Raw genomic sequence first — 22,449 nt, forward strand, 5'->3', positions numbered from 1 at the left:
TATATATTGCACTGTATTAAACTGAACACTTCTGCACATACATCCGCCTCTCTCGCGTACCTGACAGAAACAGTTTGTTTTTACTGCATTTATTGAATTCCTGAGCTCCCATCTGTAACAGGGAGTGATGTTGTTGTGTTCCATTAATACACTTTACAGTAGATTATTAGATTCTAAGAGAATAGATGAGCCAAAATAATTGGGGATCTTTTTTTTAATGGGCCCCGACTCGTTACAAATATGAATAGGTGGGCCTGAAAGTAGAAAAGGTTGAGAACCCCTGGTGTAGTGGTTAGCACTGTCGCCTCACAGCAAGAAGGTTCTGGGTTTGAGCCCTGTGGTTGATGTGGCCTTTCTGTGTGGAGTTTGCATGTTCTCCCCATGTCTGTTACCCCTTTTCCACCAAATCAGTTCCAGGGCTGGTTCGGGGCCAGTGCTGGTGCTGGTTCACAACTCGTTCAACTTGCGAGCCAGCTGAGAACCAGTTTGCTTTTCCATTGCTCGGGGTGCTAAGGGGAGCCACTTCATTACGTCGCTGTATACGTCAGTTACGTTGCTGCGTTTGCATAAACCTTGGCGCAAACATCGAAGCAACAACAACACGGAGAAGAAGAAGCAGCAACAATAACAATAATGGATGACTTTGCGTTTGTACAGCTGCTGCTTCTCGTCGCTTAAAAATAGTGACCTTTCGCGGTCTTGCTGTTGTTGGTGGTCTTAACAACCCCCCCGCTGACATAAGCGGTTCTTTCCTCTGGCCCAGCAGAGAGTTGGTGCTAGCCTGGAACCGTTTTTTCTGGCCCCAGAGCCAGTTCTTTGTCAGTGGAAACAGAAAACCCGGTTCCAAACTAAGCACTGGCCCCGAACCAGCCCTGGAACTGCTTTGGTGGAAAAGGGGCATCAGTGGGTTTCTTCCGGGTGCTCCGGTTTCCCCCACAGTCCAAAGACATGCAGGTTAGGATAACTGGTGGCTCGGGGGGGCGCACGCGGACACGGAACATGTAGGACGTGTGCTTCAGTGCTCTGAGGCTATGTAACATATTTGTAACTTATTTCGGCGGAATATTCGACTGTACAGCTATTTCTATCGTATTATTAACAAGTTTAGAGATCACTCGACTGAGTTATGGCTACTTCACAACAGAAAGATTCGGGGAAATCCAAAAAGAGCCCTTCACAAGTCGGCGAGGTGGATGCTAGCTTGCTACAGGAGATGATGAATGCTATCAGGGACGACATATGTGGTAAAATCGACTCGCTGTCCACTGAACTGAGATCGGAGATTGCAACAGTAAGAACCGAACTGAGAAGTGCGATAACACCATTGCAACAGAAAGTGGACACACACGAGGGCACTATCAGGGAGTTGGAACATGCTGCTTCAGACCAGGGTGATCGCTTAAGCGAGTTGGAGAATGTCGTGCAAACTCTGAAAATGCAAGTGTCGCAGCTGACTGCTAAATGCGAGGATCTGGAGGGGCGTTCGAGAAGAAATAATGTTAGACTGGTTGGAATACCGGAGAATGTGGAGGGCCCAAACCCGACCGAATTTGTCTCTGGACTGTTGCAGGATATTTTCAAACTCGACCATAAACCCATCGTGGACAGAGCGCACCGCAGTTTACGCCAGAAGCCCAAGAAAGATGATCCTCCCAGACCGTTCATCATTCGCCTACACTACTATCAAGATCGGGACCGGATTCTACGCAGGGCCGGAAAGCTTTCCCCAGTCGTCTACCAAGACAGGAGAGTGCTGCTTTTCCCTGACTACACAGCTGCTGTGGCCAACAAACGCGGAGAGTTCAGGGAGGCAAAACGCCTGCTTCGTTCCATCAAGGAGGTGAAATTCAGGCTGGTGTTTCCAGCCCTGCTGAAAATAACGCTGCCTGATGGAACTTTGCACAAATTCGACGACCCCTCGGCCGCGGAGGAGTTTATCAAGTCCATTAAACCCCTTGGACTACCCGACACAGATAATACTGCCGATGGTGAGGAAATAACCGAGTGAACTATTTTCTTCGTTATCTGGTTTGTCATAACTCAGTCTATATTCTGAAATGCTGTTATGGTTCTTATTTGCCACTTGTTTGAATTACCCATTTAAGTGAAGTCACTGGCCTCTGCGGCACGTAGGCGGCCCTGGAGTGAGCATGAGCAATTGTGCTGCTTCAGTTTGTTCGTCGAGTTTAAGGGGGGGTAAGCGCGCGTCATGTTCAGTTGACGCTTTAGCAAGGGAGGGGTGTATTTTAACATTTTTTTGTTTGTGTTTTCCTTTATTCTTTAATCTTGTGTGTTTTTGTTTTTCTTTATGCCTGCTTAAATATTTTTTTCACTTGTTGACAACCTGCAGTAGCCTACTTTCCAATGCCTTATCAAACATGTCATATGCAACAGTTCAATAGGAATGAGCTTAATTTTGTCAGCTGGAATTGCAGGGGTCTAAATGCACCAATGAAACGTAACAAAGTTCTGGGTCATCTTCGTAAATTAGGGGCACATATAGTTTATTTACAAGAGACACATCTAAAAGTGGTGGACCATATTAGATTGAGAAAAAAATGGATAGGTCAAATATATCACTCAAAATTTCAGGCCAAGGCGAGGGGTACAGCTATTCTCATACACAAGTCAGTCCCTTTTATCTGTTCTAATGTTCTAGCAGATCCAAATGGGAGGTATGTTGTTGTCACTGGCAAAATACATAATACTCCACTTATTCTTGCAAATATTTATGGGCCTAATTGGGACGATCATAATTTTTTCAAAACTTTTTTCTCTAAGCTCACAGATGTTGCAACACATTCTCTCATTCTTGGAGGGGACTTTAACTGCTGGATCAACCCAGCCCTTGATAGATCCTCAACCAAAACACACTCCTCATCCAGATCTGCACAATTAATTAAATCCATTATGGAGGAACTTCACATATCTGATCCATGGTGCTTTCTGTATCCAAATAGTAAACAATATTCATTTTTCTCTCCTGTCCACCGGACATTTACACGTATTGACTACTTTTTAATACAAAATAGTTTACTGCCCTCTGTCAAATCTGTAACCTACAATCCCATAGTAATATCAGACCATGCACCAATTTCTTTAACAATAGCCTTTCAGGGACTTAACTCTACTCATCCTCCTTGGCGATTAAACACGCGCTTGTTATCTAGTGAAAAATTTCTCCAGTTTATATCTGCACAGATTGAAATGTTTGTAGAAATTAATAAAACTCCTGATATCTCTGCATCCACTCTTTGGGAGACATTGAAAGCATATCTCAGAGGGAATATTATTTCATATACTGCATTTGAGAGGAGAACAAGAGAGGACGAACTGTCTAAGCTGATAGCGAAAATTGGGGAAACTGACAGGCTATATGCAGCCAATCCTTCCCCTGATTTATATAAAGAACGCCTTACCTTACAAGCAAACTTTGACATTTGTTCTACACAGAGGGAGGAAGAAATGCTATTTAGGTCTAAATGTAAGTATTATGAACAGGGTGATAAGGCAGGATGGCTGCTTGCGCTCCAACTCAAAAAAGAAGCATCTTCCCACCAAATACTCCAAATTAGGACCCCTATAGGGCTAACAACGGACCCAAAAGAAATTAATGATTGCTTTAAGGATTACTACAGCTTGCTATACACTCCAGAGCACACACCAGATTCTTCTGAATTTGATCTCTTTTTTGATTCTTTGGACATTCCAAAGGTGGTTGAGGAGGCGGCTAGTAGTTTAGACCAACCTCTATCTGTGGAAGAACTTAAGATTGCAATGGCTTCAATGCAGGGCGGTAAATGTCCAGGGCCTGACGGCTACCCAGTAGAATTTTATAGAGCATTTTTTCCATTATTGGCCCCTTTGCTTGTTGATATGTACAATGAATCTTTTGAAAACCATACTCTCCCACCCACTCTTAATCATGCCACTATATCTTTGATTCTTAAAAAAAACAAAGACCCACTGGACTGTGCCTCATATCGGCCCATCAGCTTGTTGAATGTGGACCTAAAGCTACTTTCTAAACTGTTAGCACTTCGCTTAGACCCTATACTGCCGACCATCATATCCCCAGATCAGACAGGGTTCATTAGACATAGGCATTCATTTTATAATCTAAGGCGCCTTTATAATATTATTTATAGTCAACCCTCATCCACCACCACCGAAGCCCTGATTTCTCTTGATGCTCTGAAAGCATTTGACAGAGTGGGCTGGCCGTACCTGTTTCACACTTTGCAACAATTTGGTCTTGGACAAAAATTTACCACCTGGGTTCAGTTGTTATACTCTGCTCCAAAGGCCTCTGTCAGGACTAATAATAACTTCTCTGAATACTTCCGCCTACACCGTTCCACTCGACAAGGATGCCCTTTAAGCCCACTTTTGTTCGCTATAGCAATTGAACCTCTAGCTATCCTCCTTAGATCCAACCAAGATATTGCGGGCGTGTCTAGATCAGGTATAGAACATAAGGTGTCACTTTATGCTGACGATCTTCTGCTTTATGTGTCAAACATCTCCACATCCATACCTGCTGCACTTCAGTCCCTCACAGCATTTGGCTCTATATCAGGCTACAAATTAAATCTTAGTAAGAGTGAGTTTTTCCCTATAAATGCTGCAGCTCGAGCATATCCTACTCACACTTTTCCATTTAAGATAGCAAATCACAGATTTACTTATCTGGGAGTGCAGGTCACAGAAAAGTTTCAGGACTTGTTTAAGTTTAATTTTGCAAGTTTGCTATCCCGTGTACAAAATGACTTTGAAAGGTGGTCAATTTTACCCCTATCACTGCCAGCTAGAATTAATTCTGTTAAAATGAACACCCTACCTAAGTTCTCCTATCTTTTCCAGACCATCCCCATATTCCTCCCGCAAACATTTTTTCGTAAGATTGAGAACGTAATAACAGAATTTATCTGGAATGGAAAAACACCCAGAATTCGTAAAGCGCTCCTCCAAAGGCCTAAGAGACTTGGAGGCATGGCATTGCCTAATTTACAGTACTATTATTGGGCTGCCAATATTAGAACCTTGCACCTCTGGTTGCATTTAGACACTCTCAGTCCACAGCCTACCTGGCTTCAGATGGAAGCTTTATCATGTAAACCCACTTCTTTGAAGGCCTTATTGTATTCCCCTCTCAGATTTTCTCTGTCTCTCCATACACTAAAAATATGTGTTAAAACCTCAATGAGAATTTGGAACCAGTTCAGAAAGCATTTCAATCTGTGTGATATTTCCATCCTCTCTCCTCTCACTTCAAATTTAGTTTTTCCACCTTCACTGATTGATGGAGCATGGTCCTTATGGTCTAGGTTAAGTATCAAATCTTTAAAGGATCTGTATATAGATGGGGTATTTGCATCATTTCAACAATTGTCTGAAAAATATTCCTTACCTGTATCACATTTCTTTAGATATTTACAGATACGCAGCTTTGTGAAATCCTTATATCCCAATTTCCCTAATGTGCCATCTGCTAACCCCATTGACTCCCTTGTAATACCTCTTCCTAATGTGAGGGGAATGATATCCTCTATTTATAATAGAATGTATGCCTTACGACCTGTCACTCTCAATCCAATTAAGACTCAATGGGAGGAGGATCTTGGAGAGGAGATCCCAGATGTCGAATGGGAATTAATCTTGCAATGAGTACATTCATCATCAATATGTGCTAAACATGGCGTCATTCAATGTAAGATTGTCCACCGGGTTCACTGGACTAGGGTTAAATTGAACCGTTTTTTTCCTGACATTGACCCCACATGTGAGCGGTGTCACTCAGCACCTGCGACACTGGCACATACACTCTGGTTCTGTCCCAAACTATTTGAATACTGGTCCAAGGTATTTGATATCTTGTCATACGTATTCGAACAAACAATTCCTCCTTCTCCATTTACTGCGTTGTTTGGTGTTCTTCCCTCTACAATCTCCCTATCCTCATATAAAGCTGATTTTGTTGCATTTATCACTCTAGTAGCAAGGCGTCTAATTCTGCTGAGGTGGAAGTCTCCTAACACCCCTTCATTCAGTTCCCTGATTAAAGATATCCTTTATTTTATGAAAATAGAAAAAATAAAATGGAGCATGAAGGGCTCTACCCGCAAGTTCACTAAAACGTGGGGATATTTGTCTGACTACACTGACGAGTTGAACCTCCCCTCTGTGACAAACTAGAACTGTGAGTACACTTTACAGACAATAGACTACTGTGGTAATATATTTTCAAGGTTGCAGGCTTTGTGTATGTACTTGTTATTGCTGTTTTTTTTTTTGTTTGTTTTGTGTTTTTTTTATTATTTATTTTATCTAGGTTTTATTATAGATTTATTATTATTATTAATTTATTTATTCATGTCATGTTTTGGTTATTTTGTGTTAAACTGTGTACCATATATGGTTGGTGGGTGGGGGGGGGGGGGGGCAAGGTAGGGTTTGTTCTTTTATCGTTGATCTGCTGCTTTATAATCAAGGTGTGGTATCATTCCTAATGTCAGCTCCACAAATTGCATCACTTATTGTGCTTTGGACATATCCTATACCTTTTGTATTTTCTCTTGGAAAAATCAATAAAGAAACCTTGAAAAAAAAAAAGGATAACTGGTGGCTCTAAATTGACTGTAGGTGTGAATGTGAGCGTGAATGGTTGTGTGTCTCTGTGTGTCAGCCCCGCGATGATCTGGTGACTTATCCAGGGTGAACCCCGCCTCTCACCCATAGTCAGCTGGGATAGGCTCCAGCCCACCCGCAACCCTGCACAGGATAAGTAGTTACAGATAATGGACGGATGATTGGCATAAGGTCCAAATAAGTGAACAAAAGCAGCATGCAGCTTCAATAAGTGTGTGTGTGTGTGTTCTGGGGTCAATGTAACCATTGAACAATACTCCCTTATTGTATGAGAACACTTTATGCTATTTCCTTTCTGCAGACTGAGGTACAGCGTCAGTGAGAAATCCTGCACTGCTTTGGCTTCAGCTCTCTGTACAAATCCATCACACATCAGAGCGCTGGATCTGAGTGGGTGTGAACTGGGAGACTCAGGAGTGGAGAAGCTCTGTGATCTACTGAAGAAACACGAGTGTAAACTGGAGACACTGCGGTGAGTAACTCAGTCAGTGCGTTTACATGCACATCCAAATCGAGCTGCTGTCGGTAATTGAGCTAAGGGTCCCAGCAGGGGTGCCAGAGAAATCCAATCCTACATGCACACAAGGAAATCGAGCTATTGAGTGAGGTGCATTGTGCACCCGAGCCACAGGTGGCGCTACACGCCCCATCGTGTTGGTACACTTTCGGTTGTCGTCATGAAGAAGAGCTATTCAAGAGTATAAACAAAGTTATCAGTTCCGTGTTCACAAGAAGTGTTTGTATGTATGAACAGAAGTGTTCCTAATAAAATGGCCACTAAGTTGAAGTTGATCTGTAATGGTGAACATTTTAACTGTTAGCCTGCTAACATGGGCGTCGTGGCTCAGGTGGTTAAGGCGCCATACCATGAATGCGGGCGACCCGGGTTCGATTCCGGCCTGAGGTCATTTCCCGATCCCTTCCCGTCTCTCTCTCTCTCCCGCTCATTTCCTGTCTCTACACTGTCCTATCCAATAAAGGTGCAAAAAGCCCAAAAAAATATCTTTAAAAAAAAAAAATAATAATAACTTACCAACTCATTGGAAATGGGTGTACATATGCCCAGACACAGGTGTTCCTAATAAAGTGGCGGCTAAGGTGAAGTGTCATGCCGACCGAGGCTGTTGTGTTTCCCGCTTGGGGTCTCGTCACTTCCGGAAGGGGCAGTGCTAAGGTGTTTCCATGCCATTTAGAACTTCGATTTCAGTCGAGCTACGGCAGAAATTCGCTTTTCTCTATGTGTATGTATGTATGTATGTGCTGAGTGATGAAACACACTAAGTTTTATAATAATGCAGAACAAGGGCACCTGCTAATTTTTTTTTTTCTTTTCGTCTTTATTGTCAAAGGATAAAAATACATATCTTAAGGTACATAAGCATATAAGAAAAAAGAAAAAAAACCTTGTACGTATACCAAGTTAAGCTAAATGTTTAAAAAGTAGCCTATTTACAAAGGTATTTTTAAAACGATCAGTATTTACATTAGGCATTACATATCTTGCTCCACGGAGATTATATTTGCTTTTTTTTTTGACGGGGAGATAAGGCTTAAGTGGATGATTATCAGTCGACAGTGCTTTCTTGTCTATTTTACAATCTTGTTTTGCTAAAAAAGTTTTAATACCGATAGGCTACGATATGAAGCGGCGCTTATGACATCTATCCTAGAAAATTTTGAACTACATTAAGACTAGATTCATACGCACCATAAACAGGTAAGGCATATGTAAAACAAGGCAAAACAAGAGATAAAAATAATCAATTTCTAATTGAGTACACTGTTCCTTTCTAAGCGTTCTTAATACATGCAGACATTTGTTCGCCTTAGGCCCTGTCCACACGGCAACGGATTCAGGTGACTCCAATACAATTGCTTATCGTTTAGGCCTGGCATCCACATGGCACCGGCGTTTTGGGTGCCCAAAACGCAATCTTTTTGAGAACGGGTTCCAGAGTGGAAAGATCTGGCAACGTTGCCGTTGTGAAGTCGTCTGGATGAGTAGAACGGATTTGTTTACGATGACGTCACAACCACATGACTGTGAGTGCTTCACGCCGGGTAGAAGTGTAACGAATATCACCAGGAAAAAGCCTTACAGAGCACTAGTGAGAGTGAAACACGAGCTTGGATATTATTATTATTATTATGTTCAGTGTTAGTTCACAGTAGTAATGCAAGAAGCAGAATAGTGACAGTAATAGTGAAGCAAAAACATGCAATTGTACAAACACTGCAGCTCTACAGCAAAATATTCATTTATGAAATGGTCTGATTCTTAACACCAGTAGTGCCAATGATCTTCTCATTGCGATGCGATGCGAGTTGTCAACAAATCCTATAATTTGGTTCATGAAACGCGCTTACAAAGTATTTTCACTGTGAATATTTATTGTGTAATGGTGCAAAGTGAGAGAGAGAGAGAGAGAGAGAGAGAGAGAGAGACTCTGCCCTTAGGGCAGAGTCAATCCCGCCAGCAAAAATAGGGGAAAAAAAGGAGCGATCTCACCTCTTCAGATGTGGGTTTAAGTCCTACAATACATTCCTCAAAAAGGGCATAGAAGAAATTAATCCATCAACGTGTATCATTCAATTTATTCCGGACCATTAAAGACGCCGCCTTCCGCGTAGAATCATGCGTCATCCTCGTCGCCATATTGGACAGGTCAAAGCGGAGAATAAAGATTCATGTGCTGCGTTTAACTGTACCAACAGGTTTACCGTCCAAACGAGATCATATGGGATTACCTTTCACAGGTGAGAAACAACAAATTAATCCATCAACGTGTAGCATTCAATTTATTCCGGACCATTAAAGACGCCGCCTTCCGCGTAGAATCATACGTCATCCTCGCCGCCATATTGGAGAGGTCAAAGCGGAGAATAAAGATTAGCTGCGTTTAACTGTACCAACAGGTTTACCGTCCAAACGAGATCATATGGGATTACCTTTCACAGGTGAGAAACAACAAATTAATCCATCAACGTGTATCATTCAATTTATTCCGGACCATTAAAGACGCCGCCTTCCGCGTAGAATCATACGTCATCCTCGCTGCCATTTTGGAGAGGTCAAAGCGGAGAATAAAGATTAGCTGCGTTTAACTGTACCAACAGGTTTACCGTCCAAACGAGATCACATGGGATTACCTTTCACAGGTGAGACTGGAAAAATACTTTTCATTGTATTTGGTCATTATAATGTAATTTTCCGAACAGATTTTCCTGACTTTGTGGCTAATATGAAGTCTCGCGCATAATAGTTTATGCGCATGCGTCCTTACTACTTCTATTGTTCTGGTGTCTCCGAAGGGACCGTCTTACAGCGACCCTAGAGGTGTGGCATGTGTATTGCATCGTTTTCAGCAAGCGTTGCGTTGCCATATGTACCTGATATTTTACCGATTGTTGCCCATTTGGACGCGATATATTTTTAAATAACATCTCGTTGCCGTTGTCGTGTGGATGTAGCCTTAGTCAATTTAGTCTTTGTGTGTAATGTAAATTTAAAATCACTCTGTAATGTAACTCCTAATAAAGGTAAGCTACTGCATTGTGGGATATCACTAACAGGCTGATATACATAATTATTACATTTCTTCCGCACTATTAGTTCCTTACATTTACTAGTGTTACATGACGTCTGATTCTCATTAGACCATCTAAGAAACAAATTGACTAAATTTATAGAAGGGTCTGCTTTGTTATAAACGGGAGACACTATAGTAGAATCATCTGCGTATTTGAAAAGTATAGGATTACCATTATAATGCATGTCAAGATCATTAAGGAAAATGTTAAAAAGGTGCGGTCCGCTGACACTGCCCTGAGTAGTCCCTTTGTTTACAGACTTCCAATTGCAACTGATTGCTAGAGAAGATTCTTTGTTGCCTACCAAAAAGAAAACTGTGATACCAATTGATTATGTATGGGCTAAGCGCTAACTGTTTGAGTTTGTTTGACAAAAGATTATGCTTAACACAGTCAAAGGCCTCGCTGAAGTCCATTGTAAAAACTCTAACGGCTCTGCAGTCAATGTCATCCAGGTATTTACATACCTGGTGCTGGATGGTGATCAGCGCATTGGTACAGTTACCTCCTTGTCGGTATGCGAACCGAGAGGGGCTAAGGCTAGCTTTGACCGTTTTCCTGGCGAAGTTCTCAAACACAACCTTTTCAAAGGCCCTCGCAATAACAGGTGTTACATTAATGCCTCTGTAATCTTTGTCCTCCTTCGGGATATCCAACTTGTGTAGCGGGTTGATGTTAGCTCTCTTCCAGGACTCAGGCCATTCGTACGTTGACAGTGATAAGTTCCAAAATTTAGAAATAACAGGTGTAAAAATTTCCGAAAAGTCTTTCCAGATCCAGAACGGGATCTCATCCAGGCCAGTAGCAGTTTTCTTTAATTTCCTAAGAGCATTCCAGACCATTCTCTCAGATAATTCGGGAACCTCCACATCATCGGCAATTTGCATGTCGATTGGTCGCATCACAGCAGAGTTGCCCAAAATAAATCATTAAGACGGTCCATGGTATGTTCATCCAGAGCAACGTAGGTCGAGTTACGGCGCTGAGAAATAAAGTCTACATTTTTCCACCACTCTCAGCTCCCTAAGATTGTAGAAGGGTTTCTCCGGTTCTGGCTAATTACTTCCGAAATTCTGCTATTAATCACTTTAAGGCGTTCTTCATTGTTTGGAGAGAGAAAGAGATTCTTGATTTTGCTCTAAACATTGATCTTACGAGAGGAGTCATCCAAGCAGGGTCACGTGATGACATACGCACAGATCTAAATGGCATATATTTATCCATCAGTGAGCGACTCTTCTTCAAGCCGACCGACTGCCTCATTTATGTTTGTTGCCTCGGTAACATCTCCCCAGTCCATATCCGCCAATGCAAGATACAGCGCTCACTTGCGGTGTTCTCTACAGTCACGCACTAGCACTTTACGACGAATGGGCTTCAGTTTACGACCCGCTGGCAAAACAAAGCCTTTGTGATCGGTTTTTATTAGCATGTGAATGGGATAAGCTTTTCCAAAAAGTTCCGGGCGGTTGGTTAGGCAGTTGTCAAGAATAGCATCGCCCCTCGTGGGGAAATCAACCATAATGTCCCACCCTGACAAAGCCTTTAGTTCTTGCAAATCCAATCGATTGAGATCACCGTCACATACCACGACTATTTCAGGGTGTTTTTTCCAACACTGAGTCAACAAAGCCAACCAAATAGCCCATTAGATCTTCGTCATGGTAATTGTGCTTTGGTGGACTGTAAAGGCCACAAATTAGCATTCGATATTGTTAGGAAGCTAGATACCCACCTAAGCCCCCTAACCTAAATGTGTGCAATAACGTGATAGTCAGCGTGTATAATACTAAGTGGAATGTCCAAAAGGGGCACAGACTTACCGGTACCTGCGCCAGGCCGCCAGCCCAAACGTTGCCTCACGTGGACGGAGAGTTCGCGCTCGGAATCACTCCTCTCCAACTCCCCTCCACGTTCATTTGGGGAAAAACCCCGAAAAATAAAATACACAAAAGAAAACGTGCAATCCAAAAATAATACGAAATTCCAGAGGCAGGGCGTTAATCCACAATTCATGCAAAGACGACAGGTAGCTGCTTCAGTAGCCTCTCACCGAGAGGCCTCCCCAGTCCAAACAAAATCCTCCCTCTTAACACCTGTTCACAGGCTTATCTAGGCCTAGCCAGCCGAAACCCGCAGTCACGACAAGCCAGTGCCCCCTAGTGGATAGGATGTGTTCATGAAAGTGTAGTGTCTAAAATGCAACTACTACTAACATCCTAACATCCCTCCCCCCTTAAACAAAAAAAAACATTTTTTTTCCTTTTCATCTTTCATATATTTTCTCTTTTTTCTTCTTTCTTCACACACATCTTAAAAATCAGCATTATGCTGACAACCTAGGCCTAATAGCCCAACCCTTGTAACCAAAACTGCAACTCTGCTTTACCCTTCAGGTGTCATCCATTGGTTGCAATCGCGATAGTGCATCAGCAACTACATTATTTCTGCCAGCAATATGCTTGACCACCAAGTTATACGGTTGGAGCAGCAGGCCCCACCTGAACACCCTCTGATTTGAAGTCCTGAACTTGGCCAAGAAAGTGAGAGGGTTGTGGTCAGTGAAAACCTCAACGTCACCATTGGACCCAGACAAATAGATTTCAAAATGTTGGACAGCTAACACCAGAGCCAGTGCTTCTTTCTCAATGGTAAAATATGCTTTTTGGTGCCTGCTTAACTTCTTTGAATAATAAGCTACCGGCTTATCCAGGCCTGCTGCGTCTGCCTGTATCAGCACTGCCCCTATGCCAACATCACATACATCCACTGCTAGCTTGAATGGTTTACCAAAATCTGGGGCTACCAACACGGGTTCACAAGAGAGGATGGCCTTAATCTGATTAAACGCCCTGTCACACCCACTGTTCCAAAGAAACTTCACCCCTTTCCTCAGGAGATTGGTCAGAGGTTCAGCCACTATCGCAAAATTGGGAACGAAACGCCTATAAAAGCCACACATTCCCAAAACCTGCATGACCTCACGTCGTGTCTTAGGTACGGGCAGATCTAGGATGGCCTGAATCTTAGCCCGCCTTGGCAGAACCTTCCCCTGTCCCACCAAATGGCCCAGATAGGTCACCTGACCCTTCCCAATCTCACATTTCACAAGATTGGCTACCAGCCCTGCCTGTTGTAAGCGTTGCAATAGCTGTCGTAAATGCTCCAGATGTTCAGCCCATGTATTGCTATGTACCACCGCATCATCTATGTACACAACTACATTACTCAGGCCAGCTGTCACCTTACCCATCAACCTTTGGAAGGTTGCGGGCGCGTTCTTCATCCCAAAAGGGAGGACATTACAGACATACAACCCATCAGGCGTGACAAAGGCAGAGATCTCTTTTGCTCGGGCAGACAATGGGGCCTGCCAGTATCCCTTAAGTAAATCTAGTTTAGATACAAACTGTGCTTGGCCTATACGGTCAATGCAATCCTCAAGTCGAGGGATTGGAAAGGCATCAGTTCTTGTCACCTGATTCACTTTCCGATAGTCTATACACAGTCGCCATGACTTATCCGGTTTTGGCACTAGCACCACCGGCGAACTCCAATCGCTCTGCCCTGGTTCCACTGCCCCAATCTCTTCCATATAAGCCAGTTCTTCCTTAACATGAGACAGTTTCAAAGGAGACAACCTATAAGGATGTTGCTTTATTGGGTCTGCCTCACTGACCTCAACATCATGCACAGCCAATGTGGTAAGACCAGGATGATCCCTAAAAACTGCACCAAATTCACTAAACAGTTTACACACATCTGCCCTCTGCTCAGAAGACAAATGACCAAGATTTTCTTCTAACTCACTCAATGCCACCACATTACATAGGTGAGCAGTCACAGGCTCCACACCGGCCATATCATCCTCCCTCTCCCCCTCAAGACTAGAGACACGTTATCATAACCGGAGCTACCCGGCCATGATACGGCCTCAAGAGGTTAACATGACAGAGCCTCGTCTTCCTCCTACCCTCAGGAGTGTTAATCACATAGTTGCGATCTCCTACCTTCTTTGCAACCCTGTATGGCCCAGCAAATGCTGCACTCAAGCTGCCTCGCATTGGCTTCAATACCAAGACCATATCTCCCACTGAAAAAGATCGAGCCGCTGCTTTCGTCATATTGACGCTTCATCTGATCACGAGCAACCTCTAAATTGTCCCGTGCCGCCTCACATGCAGCCACTAAGCGCTCCTTGAAATGAGAAACATACTGCAATAAACTGCCCTCCTCCTGGCTGTCTAGGAACTGTTCCTTCACCATCTTCAAGGGACCCCGGACCTCATGGCCATAGACCAATTCAAAGGGAGTAAACCCTGTTGAGTCATTTACAGAATCTCGAATGGCAAAGAGTAAAAATGGCATTTCACAATCCCAATCACTGGGGAACTGAACACAGTAAGCACGCATCATAGATTTTAAGGTCTGATGATGTCTATGTAGTGAAAATTCATTATGTCTGATAATTATAACTATTCTTTTAAGTTCGTTTCTTAAGACACGTATTTTTAAGTATGTTACCTCGCTTGTTGACAGTTTCGGCGAACACTTCCGCCTTCTTCAAAACAGTCACCAGATATCGAGTGGTGACGTGCCTTATCAGCTGATGTTACTCTATGGAGGCGTGAACGTCCCGCCCAATTTGACAGGTAGTCCACGCCTCCTGCTGTCAGGTCGCTGCCCCAGGACTGCGCTCCAGGTGTGACAGCGCGTACGCTCCCTCATCCCGGTTCATGGTCCTCTGCGCCCGCTTACGTATCTCCACTGCTTCTAAAATCCACCGCTGGTATCTATTGTCTTCAGCGCGAATGACTCTGGCCTCTTCCCAATTCATAATATGATTTTTTCGTTTGCAGTGGTCTGAAATGGCTGATTTTAAGTTTTCTTGGTGTGCTTTTTCTTTTTCGGATCTTGTGAGTCTTTTTGTTGTTTCTTTTTCACATTCTAATTGGTGTTCTTTCCTGCGAGTGTGGAAGCATCTGCCCGTTTCACCAATATAGACTTTATTGCATGAACGGCAAGGGATTTCGTATATGATATTGCATTTATTGTCCAGTTGTATTTTATCTTTGGGGTGAACTAGCAGCTGTCGGAGGTTCTTGTATGGTTTGACCGGGGTGTTGATGTGGTATTTCCTCATGGATCGTTGGATGCGTTCTGTAACTCCTTTTATGTATGGTAATGTGACAAAGCCCCGGTTTGTTTTTTCTGTGTTTTTTCTTGTTTGTTTGTTTCTTTCCTTTTTTTGTGTCTGTGATTTTCCTTTTCGAATTGCCCACGGTGGATATTGGCAGTTTTTTAATGCCTGTTGGATGTGTTGTTCCTCCTCCTGTCTGTCTTTCTCCTCCGTGATGCTCTGTGCTCGGTCGTATAGTGTTCTGATTACTGACATTTTGTGTGCGATGGGATGTTCAGATGTCCAGAGAAGATAGGTTTTCTGTATGTTGTAATTCTGATGTTCCCTTCTTCTGTGTGGTGTATTTTTAGGTCCAGAAATGTTATTGTCTTGTCCGTTTCCTCTTCGTGTGTGAATCTGATGTTGCCTGTTTTGTCTATGGAGTTTAGATGATCCGTGAGTTGTTGTGTGTGGCCTGTTTTGGTTATTTCAAGAATGTCATCAACATATCTTTTCCAGAAGATAGGTTTGCAGTCATCCGGTGCTGTTTCTATGGCTCGGGTTTCCAGATCCTCCATAAAAAAGTTGCATAGAGTGGCAGATAGCGGGTCCCCCATTGCAAATCCCTCTTTTTGTCTATAGATTGTACCTCTGTATTGGAAATATGTGGACATGGAAATGAAATGTAATAGTTTTGTTATGTCCTGTGCTGTAAGTTTTGTACGTTTTTTCAGGGTTCTGTCTGCTTTTAACCGGTTTTCTACTATGTTGAGAGTGTTTGTGACCGGTGTTTTTGTAAAGAGGGATATGACGTCATGTGATACAAAGATTTCATCCTTTTTTATCTTGATTTCCTTTAGTTCTTTCGCCAGTTGTTTTGAGTTTTTGCAGTGGTATTCCGTGAGTCCAAGGAGTGGTTTAATTATGTCTGCCAGCGTCTTGGAAAGGTTGTAAGTAACTGATCCTATACTGTCTACTATGGGTCTTAGTGGTGCTCCAGGTTTATGAATTTTCGGTGTGCCGTATATCCGGGGGGTGATGTTTGCTGTGGGGATGAGGTGGTTGTATGTTTGATCATCTAAACCCCATAGACAAGACAGGCAACATCAAATTCACACACGAAGAAGAAACGGACAAGACAATAGCATTTCTGGACCTAAAAATACACCACACAGAAGAAGGGAACATCAGAATTACAACATACAGAAAACCTACACATACCGACCAATATCTTCTCTGGACATCTGAACATCCCATCGCACACAAAATGTCAGTAATCAGAACACTATACGACCGAACACAGAACATCACGGAGGAGAAAGACAGACAGGAGGAGGAACAACACATCCAACAGGCATTAAAAAACTGCCAATATCCACCGTGGGCAATTCGAAAAGGAAAATCACAGACACAAAAAAAGGAAAGAAACAAACAAACAAGAAAAAACACAGAAAAAACAAACCGGGGCTTTGTCACATTACCATACATAAAAGGAGTTACAGAACGCATCCAACGATCCATGAGGAAATACCACATCAACACCCCGGTCAAACCATACAAGAACCTCCGACAGCTGCTAGTTCACCCCAAAGATAAAATACAACTGGACAATAAATGCAATATCATATACGAAATCCCTTGCCGTTCATGCAATAAAGTCTATATTGGTGAAACGGGCAGATGCTTCCACACTCGCAGGAAAGAACACCAATTAGAATGTGAAAAAGAAACAACAAAAAGACTCACAAGATCCGAAAAAGAAAAAGCACACCAAGAAAACTTAAAATCAGCCATTTCAGACCACTGCAAACGAAAAAATCATATTATGAATTGGGAAGAGGCCAGAGTCATTCGCGCTGAAGACAATAGATACCAGCGTTGGATTTTAGAGGCAGTGGAGATACGCAAGCGGGCGCAGAGGACCATGAACCGGGATGAGGGAGCGTACGCGCTGTCACACACCTGGAGCGCAGTCCTGGGGCAGCGACCTGACAGCAGGAGGCGTGGACTACCTGTCAAATTGGGCGGGACGTTCACGCCTCCATAGAGTAACATCAGCTGATAAGGCACGTCACCACTCGATATCTGGTGACTGTTTTGAAGAAGGCGGAAGTGTTCGCCGAAACTGTCAACAAGCGAGGTAACATACTTAAAAATACGTGTCTTAAGAAACGAACTTAAAAGAATAGTCTGATGATGTCGTTCAATAGCACCCTGTGACTGAGGGTGGTAGACGGAAGACAACACCTGTTTTATCCCCAACTCAACCATTGCTTGCTGAAAAACACCAGATGTAAAATTGGTGCCACGATCTGACTGAACCTCTCTGGGCAACCCAAAGCGAGAAAAGAACTGAAGTAAAGCGTCCACAACAGGCCGAGTTTTAATATCACGCAGAGGCACTGCCTCTGGAAAGCGAGTGGTCACATCCATAATGGTAAGCAAATACTCATGACCCTTCTTGGTCTTAGGTAATGGACCTACACAATCAATTAGGACACGAGAAAAAGGTTCAGTTACAATAGGTGGAAGACTCAAAGGCGCCAACGGAATTTTCTGGTTCGGTTTCCCAGAAACCTGACATGCATGACATGAGCGAACAAAATTAACCACATCTTTATGCAAGCGTGGCCAATAAAAATGCCTCATTACTTTAGCTTGCGTTTTCCGAATTCCTAGGTGTCCAGCCATTGCTGCTTCATGAGCTAAACGCAACACTTCCTGACGAAAACAGGGGGGAAGCACCACCTGCTCTACCACTGCCCAATCCTCAGTGGCTGATCGCTCTGGTGGCCTCCATTTGCGCATCAAGACATCATTTTGGAGATAAAATCCCTCAGCAATCATTTGGCTTTCCTCAAACTCAGCTGCAGATTCTCTAAGCTTTACAAGTTCACAATCCTGTTTCTGTGCATCAATAAGGGCAGCGGGACTGAATTCACCACTACAGGGCACCATTCCCAATGCTTCCAAAGATGGCATGGTTGACTTAACAGTGCGCCCACCAGAGGCCATGTCAAAGGATGTTTGCTTTGACATAGAGTGAGTAACCACACAAGCCGGAAAAGCTGCAGGAAACTGCGCCTCTAATGCCTCCAGTTCAGGACTCACAAGGAGTGGTACTAACCACAGGTGATATGTGCACCTGATTGCCCGCCAGGTCATTACCCAATAGAAGGCTAACACCCTTAATAGGCAGCGATGACGTCACCCCAATAGGAACATAGCCATTAACCACATTAGACTTCAAACACACATTGTAGAGTGGAACAGACCCATACTCCCCACCTACACCTTCAACCAGCACAGATCTCTTCAAAGAACAACTCTCTGGGAACTCTAACACCCCAGCTAACAGCAATGACTGAGCTGCCCCAGTGTCTCTCAAAATGGTAACAGTGACTTCAGGCCCACCTTCAGAAACTGACACAGAGCCCTCAGAGACAAAACCCTTAAAAAGTGGGTCAGTTGTAGTTGGCGTCACTATGCTACTCCTCCCCTGTTGCAACCCCTGCGTTGCACCAGGCAGGACAAATGCCACTTCTCTGACATCATCCTTCCCGTTATCAGACCGTCCCTTCTTTTGCAGAACGGGACAACGTGATTTAATATGTCCAAGTTTTTTGCAATAATGACACCTAATGTCATCAGAGGGCCTCCTAACAGTACTTACAGTAGATCGGCCAGCAATGGGCTGCCCAGCACTAGGCAGACCTCTAGCAGGTGCCTGGAAATCAAGTCTGCTACGACTATCACTTCTCTTTTCCTCACCCTCACGACGTGAAGAAACACAACCTGCCTTATTTGGCCACACACTTCGATGTATCAACACATAATTATCTGACAATTCAGCAGCTTTAGCTGCAGACTGCACCAGCTGCTCATTAAGGTGTACTTCAAGCTGGCGAGGAACACTGGACTTAAACTGTTCGAGAAGCATCAATTGTCTAAGCTCCTGAAAGGTGTAAACTTCACTAGCTCTGAGCCACTTATCAAAAAGCAACTCCTGTTGCCTAAACAAATCTCCATAAGTCTGCCCAGACTTTAATTTCTCAGTTCGAAATTGCTGACAGTATGCTTCTGGAACAAGCTCAAACGCTCTGAGTACAGCCTTCTTCACAGCCTCATAATCTGTATCATGCTCAGAACTGAGCGCGGCATAGGCATCCTGGGCCTTCCCAGTGAACTCCCTACGTACCAACGTCACCCATTCTTCTCTAGGCCACTGCCGTTCTCGCGCAATGCGCTCAAATGTATCAAAATATACATCCACTTGATCTGCAGAGAATTTCGGCATTAAAGCAAAGCATTTACTCAGATCAAATCTAGCCTCGTGTGTACGCTGACGCTGATTATCTTGCTGTCTGACTTTAACCCGTTCAAGCTCAAGTTGCGCTAACTCCTTAGCCTCCTCTCTGTTCTTTTTAAACAGTTCCATTTCCTTAACTTTCATTTCCAACTCCTTTTCACTAAGCCGTTCTTTTCTGGCGGATTCAGCCTCCACATCAGCGACACCCAAACATAACAACAACGCATTTATGATTTCATTTTTCTTAGCGTCATAAGAAACCTCTACTTCACAAAACTCAACCAACTTAAAAAGATTTGGCTTTGTAAGCCGAACTAAATGTACACGAGTTACCTCCTCTCCCATGAATTCCTCTGCATTAAAGTCAGACATCTTCGCAAATAACAAATCCAGTCAAACTGCGCCAACAAAACAACCAGACGCAATAATCGCGTTACAAAATGTTCCAAACAAATCAGGTGCTACGCACCAGCAAACACTGCACAAAAGTTACCCAGCCTTGCGCACCACCACAAAGCGCCGGCCTACACACTGCAGCTTCCAAAACGCAACAGATTCATTTCCACAAACGCTACCTTACTTTTCACGTTACGCTACACAAAACGAACGCAGCTAATGTTACAACACCACACAAAAGCTACCGAGTTCAACATCAGCTAACCACAACACATTCAACTCCCGGACGAGCCCCCACACTGTTAGGAAGCTAGATACCCACCTAAGCCCCCTAACCTAAATGTGTGCGATAACGTGATAGTCAGCGTGTATAATACTAAGTGGAATGTCCAAAAGGGGCACAGACTTACCGGTACCTGCGCCAGGCCGCCAGCCCAAACGTTGCCTCACGTGGACGGAGAGTTCGCGCTCGGAATCACTCCTCTCCAACTCCCCTCCACGTTCATTTGGGGAAAAACCCCAAAAAATAAAATACACAAAAGAAAACGTGCAATCCAAAAATAATACGAAATTCCAGAGGCAGGGCGTTAATCCACAATTCATGCAAAGACGACAGGTAGCTGCTTCAGTAGCCTCTCACCGAGAGGCCTCCCCAGTCCAAACAAAATCCTCCCTCTTAACACCTGTTCACAGGCTTATCTAGGCCTAGCCAGCCGAAACCCGCAGTCACGACAAGCCAGTGCCCCCTAGTGGATAGGATGTGTTCATGAAAGTGTAGTGTCTAAAATGCAACTACTACTAACATCCTAACAATATCCAGAAGGCAATACCAGAGTCAAACAAATCAATTCGTATAGCTTAGAACGATAAATGTCAAACTTTTAAATTTTTCCGTACATAGACAGACACTCCACCTTTTTTCCTTTTGTCCAAATCAGCCCAACCTCTATCACGCCTGTAGATTGCATACTCAGGAATATTCACAACTGCATCAGGCACATCGGTTGAAAGATGTGTTTCAGATACCACACACACATTGATATCCTGGTTTCTGAAGTGAGTTTCGAGAGCAACTGGTCCCCTTACACGGTTTTTTGTTTTCGCCAATCCACAAAAATTTGTGAAAAGACAGTTAGGAACAGCAAAATCCATGGCAGGAGCAGCACAGTTCGTTGTTGTATTTACTCGGGGAATGCCAATCAGATTGCTTCGGTTAATAGGGCGACAGATTTATAGACTCAGGAGTGGAGAAGCTCTGTGATCTACTGAAGAAACACGAGTGTAAACTGGAGACACTGCTGTGAGTAACTCAGTGATGAAACACTGAACTGAGATCACAATCTTTAATAGTTTTCTGTGAATCAGAGCTTTCCAGATGCACACGAACAAAACTGACAAGATCTTCATCTCTGTATTAACATCTGTGTTTGTGTTACATTCACGATGAGTTCATGAATCTCTTCATGTTCACACGTACGTCATTATCTCCCTGTCTGCAGGTTATCTCAGTGCAGAATAACAGAGAGAGGCGGTGCTGCTCTGACTGCAGCTCTGAGCTCAAACTCCTCACATCTGAAAGTGCTGGATCTGAGAGAGAATGAACTAAAAGATTCACTCACACAGCTCGAGGAGTTGCTGAAAAGTTCAGGAGGCCGGCTAATGTAAGGGAACTTAACGCACAGGACTGAATGTATATTTCCTCTAAAATATAATGTAAGAGCAAGAATGCCATGTCTGTTTGAGTAATGTAATGGGACAAATCAACAGAATGTACCGATGATAATCGTATTGACAAGCACATAGAATATCCCATCAGAACTCAAACATAATGCTAACAATCACTGCATGCTAATTTAGTTGTGGCTGTAATTTGATTCGAGTACACTAAGTACACTTTGAACTGAGCTGTTACTGTTCTACACAGAAATACCACTGCAGTTTTACTTTCATTTCAGCAGGAATAACAGCTTACACGAGTCCAACATGCTCTAAACTCACTCACTCTCACACACAATGATCAACTGTTCATTCACATTTATTTTTATACTGCATTTACTGAAGTGCGAATGTGATTTAACCAAATGTGATTTATTTTAAATATTTTAATAAAGTGATAATTACAAGGGAAAACAGATATAGTTCCTGAGAAAGATAATTTATATTGATCACCATGTTGAAACATGTCTTTTTTTCTGTTTTCATCTTACAGATATTATCAGACCACATGGGAGAAAATGAAAGCTCTTGGGTTTGCTATTACACATTACGGCCCTGGTATTGGAAATTCTGGTCAGCAGCCGACTTTAGAAAGTGAGTCGTCGACACTGCAGCATGACCAAAGAGAGGGAAAAATGGATCTCGTCCCACAGTGAGGAAGCAGTGTGGA

At 43.3% G+C, this 22,449-nt stretch overlaps 1 protein-coding gene across 1 annotated transcript in view; it reads left to right on the forward strand.

Annotated features, from left to right (window-relative positions):
• Window positions 1–22,449, forward strand: part of LOC132888209 (protein NLRC5-like) — a 951,571-nt gene that overhangs the window by 66,776 nt on the left and 862,346 nt on the right. Inside the window, exon 24 of the mRNA XM_060924270.1 lies at window positions 6,950–7,120. Coding sequence (XP_060780253.1) covers window positions 6,950–7,120 — 171 coding nt within the window. The remainder of the gene's footprint in view (window positions 1–6,949; window positions 7,121–22,449) is intronic.

Source organism: Neoarius graeffei, chromosome 6 (genome assembly GCF_027579695.1).
Source record: "Neoarius graeffei isolate fNeoGra1 chromosome 6, fNeoGra1.pri, whole genome shotgun sequence".
Taxonomy (NCBI): Eukaryota; Metazoa; Chordata; class Actinopteri; order Siluriformes; family Ariidae; genus Neoarius; species Neoarius graeffei.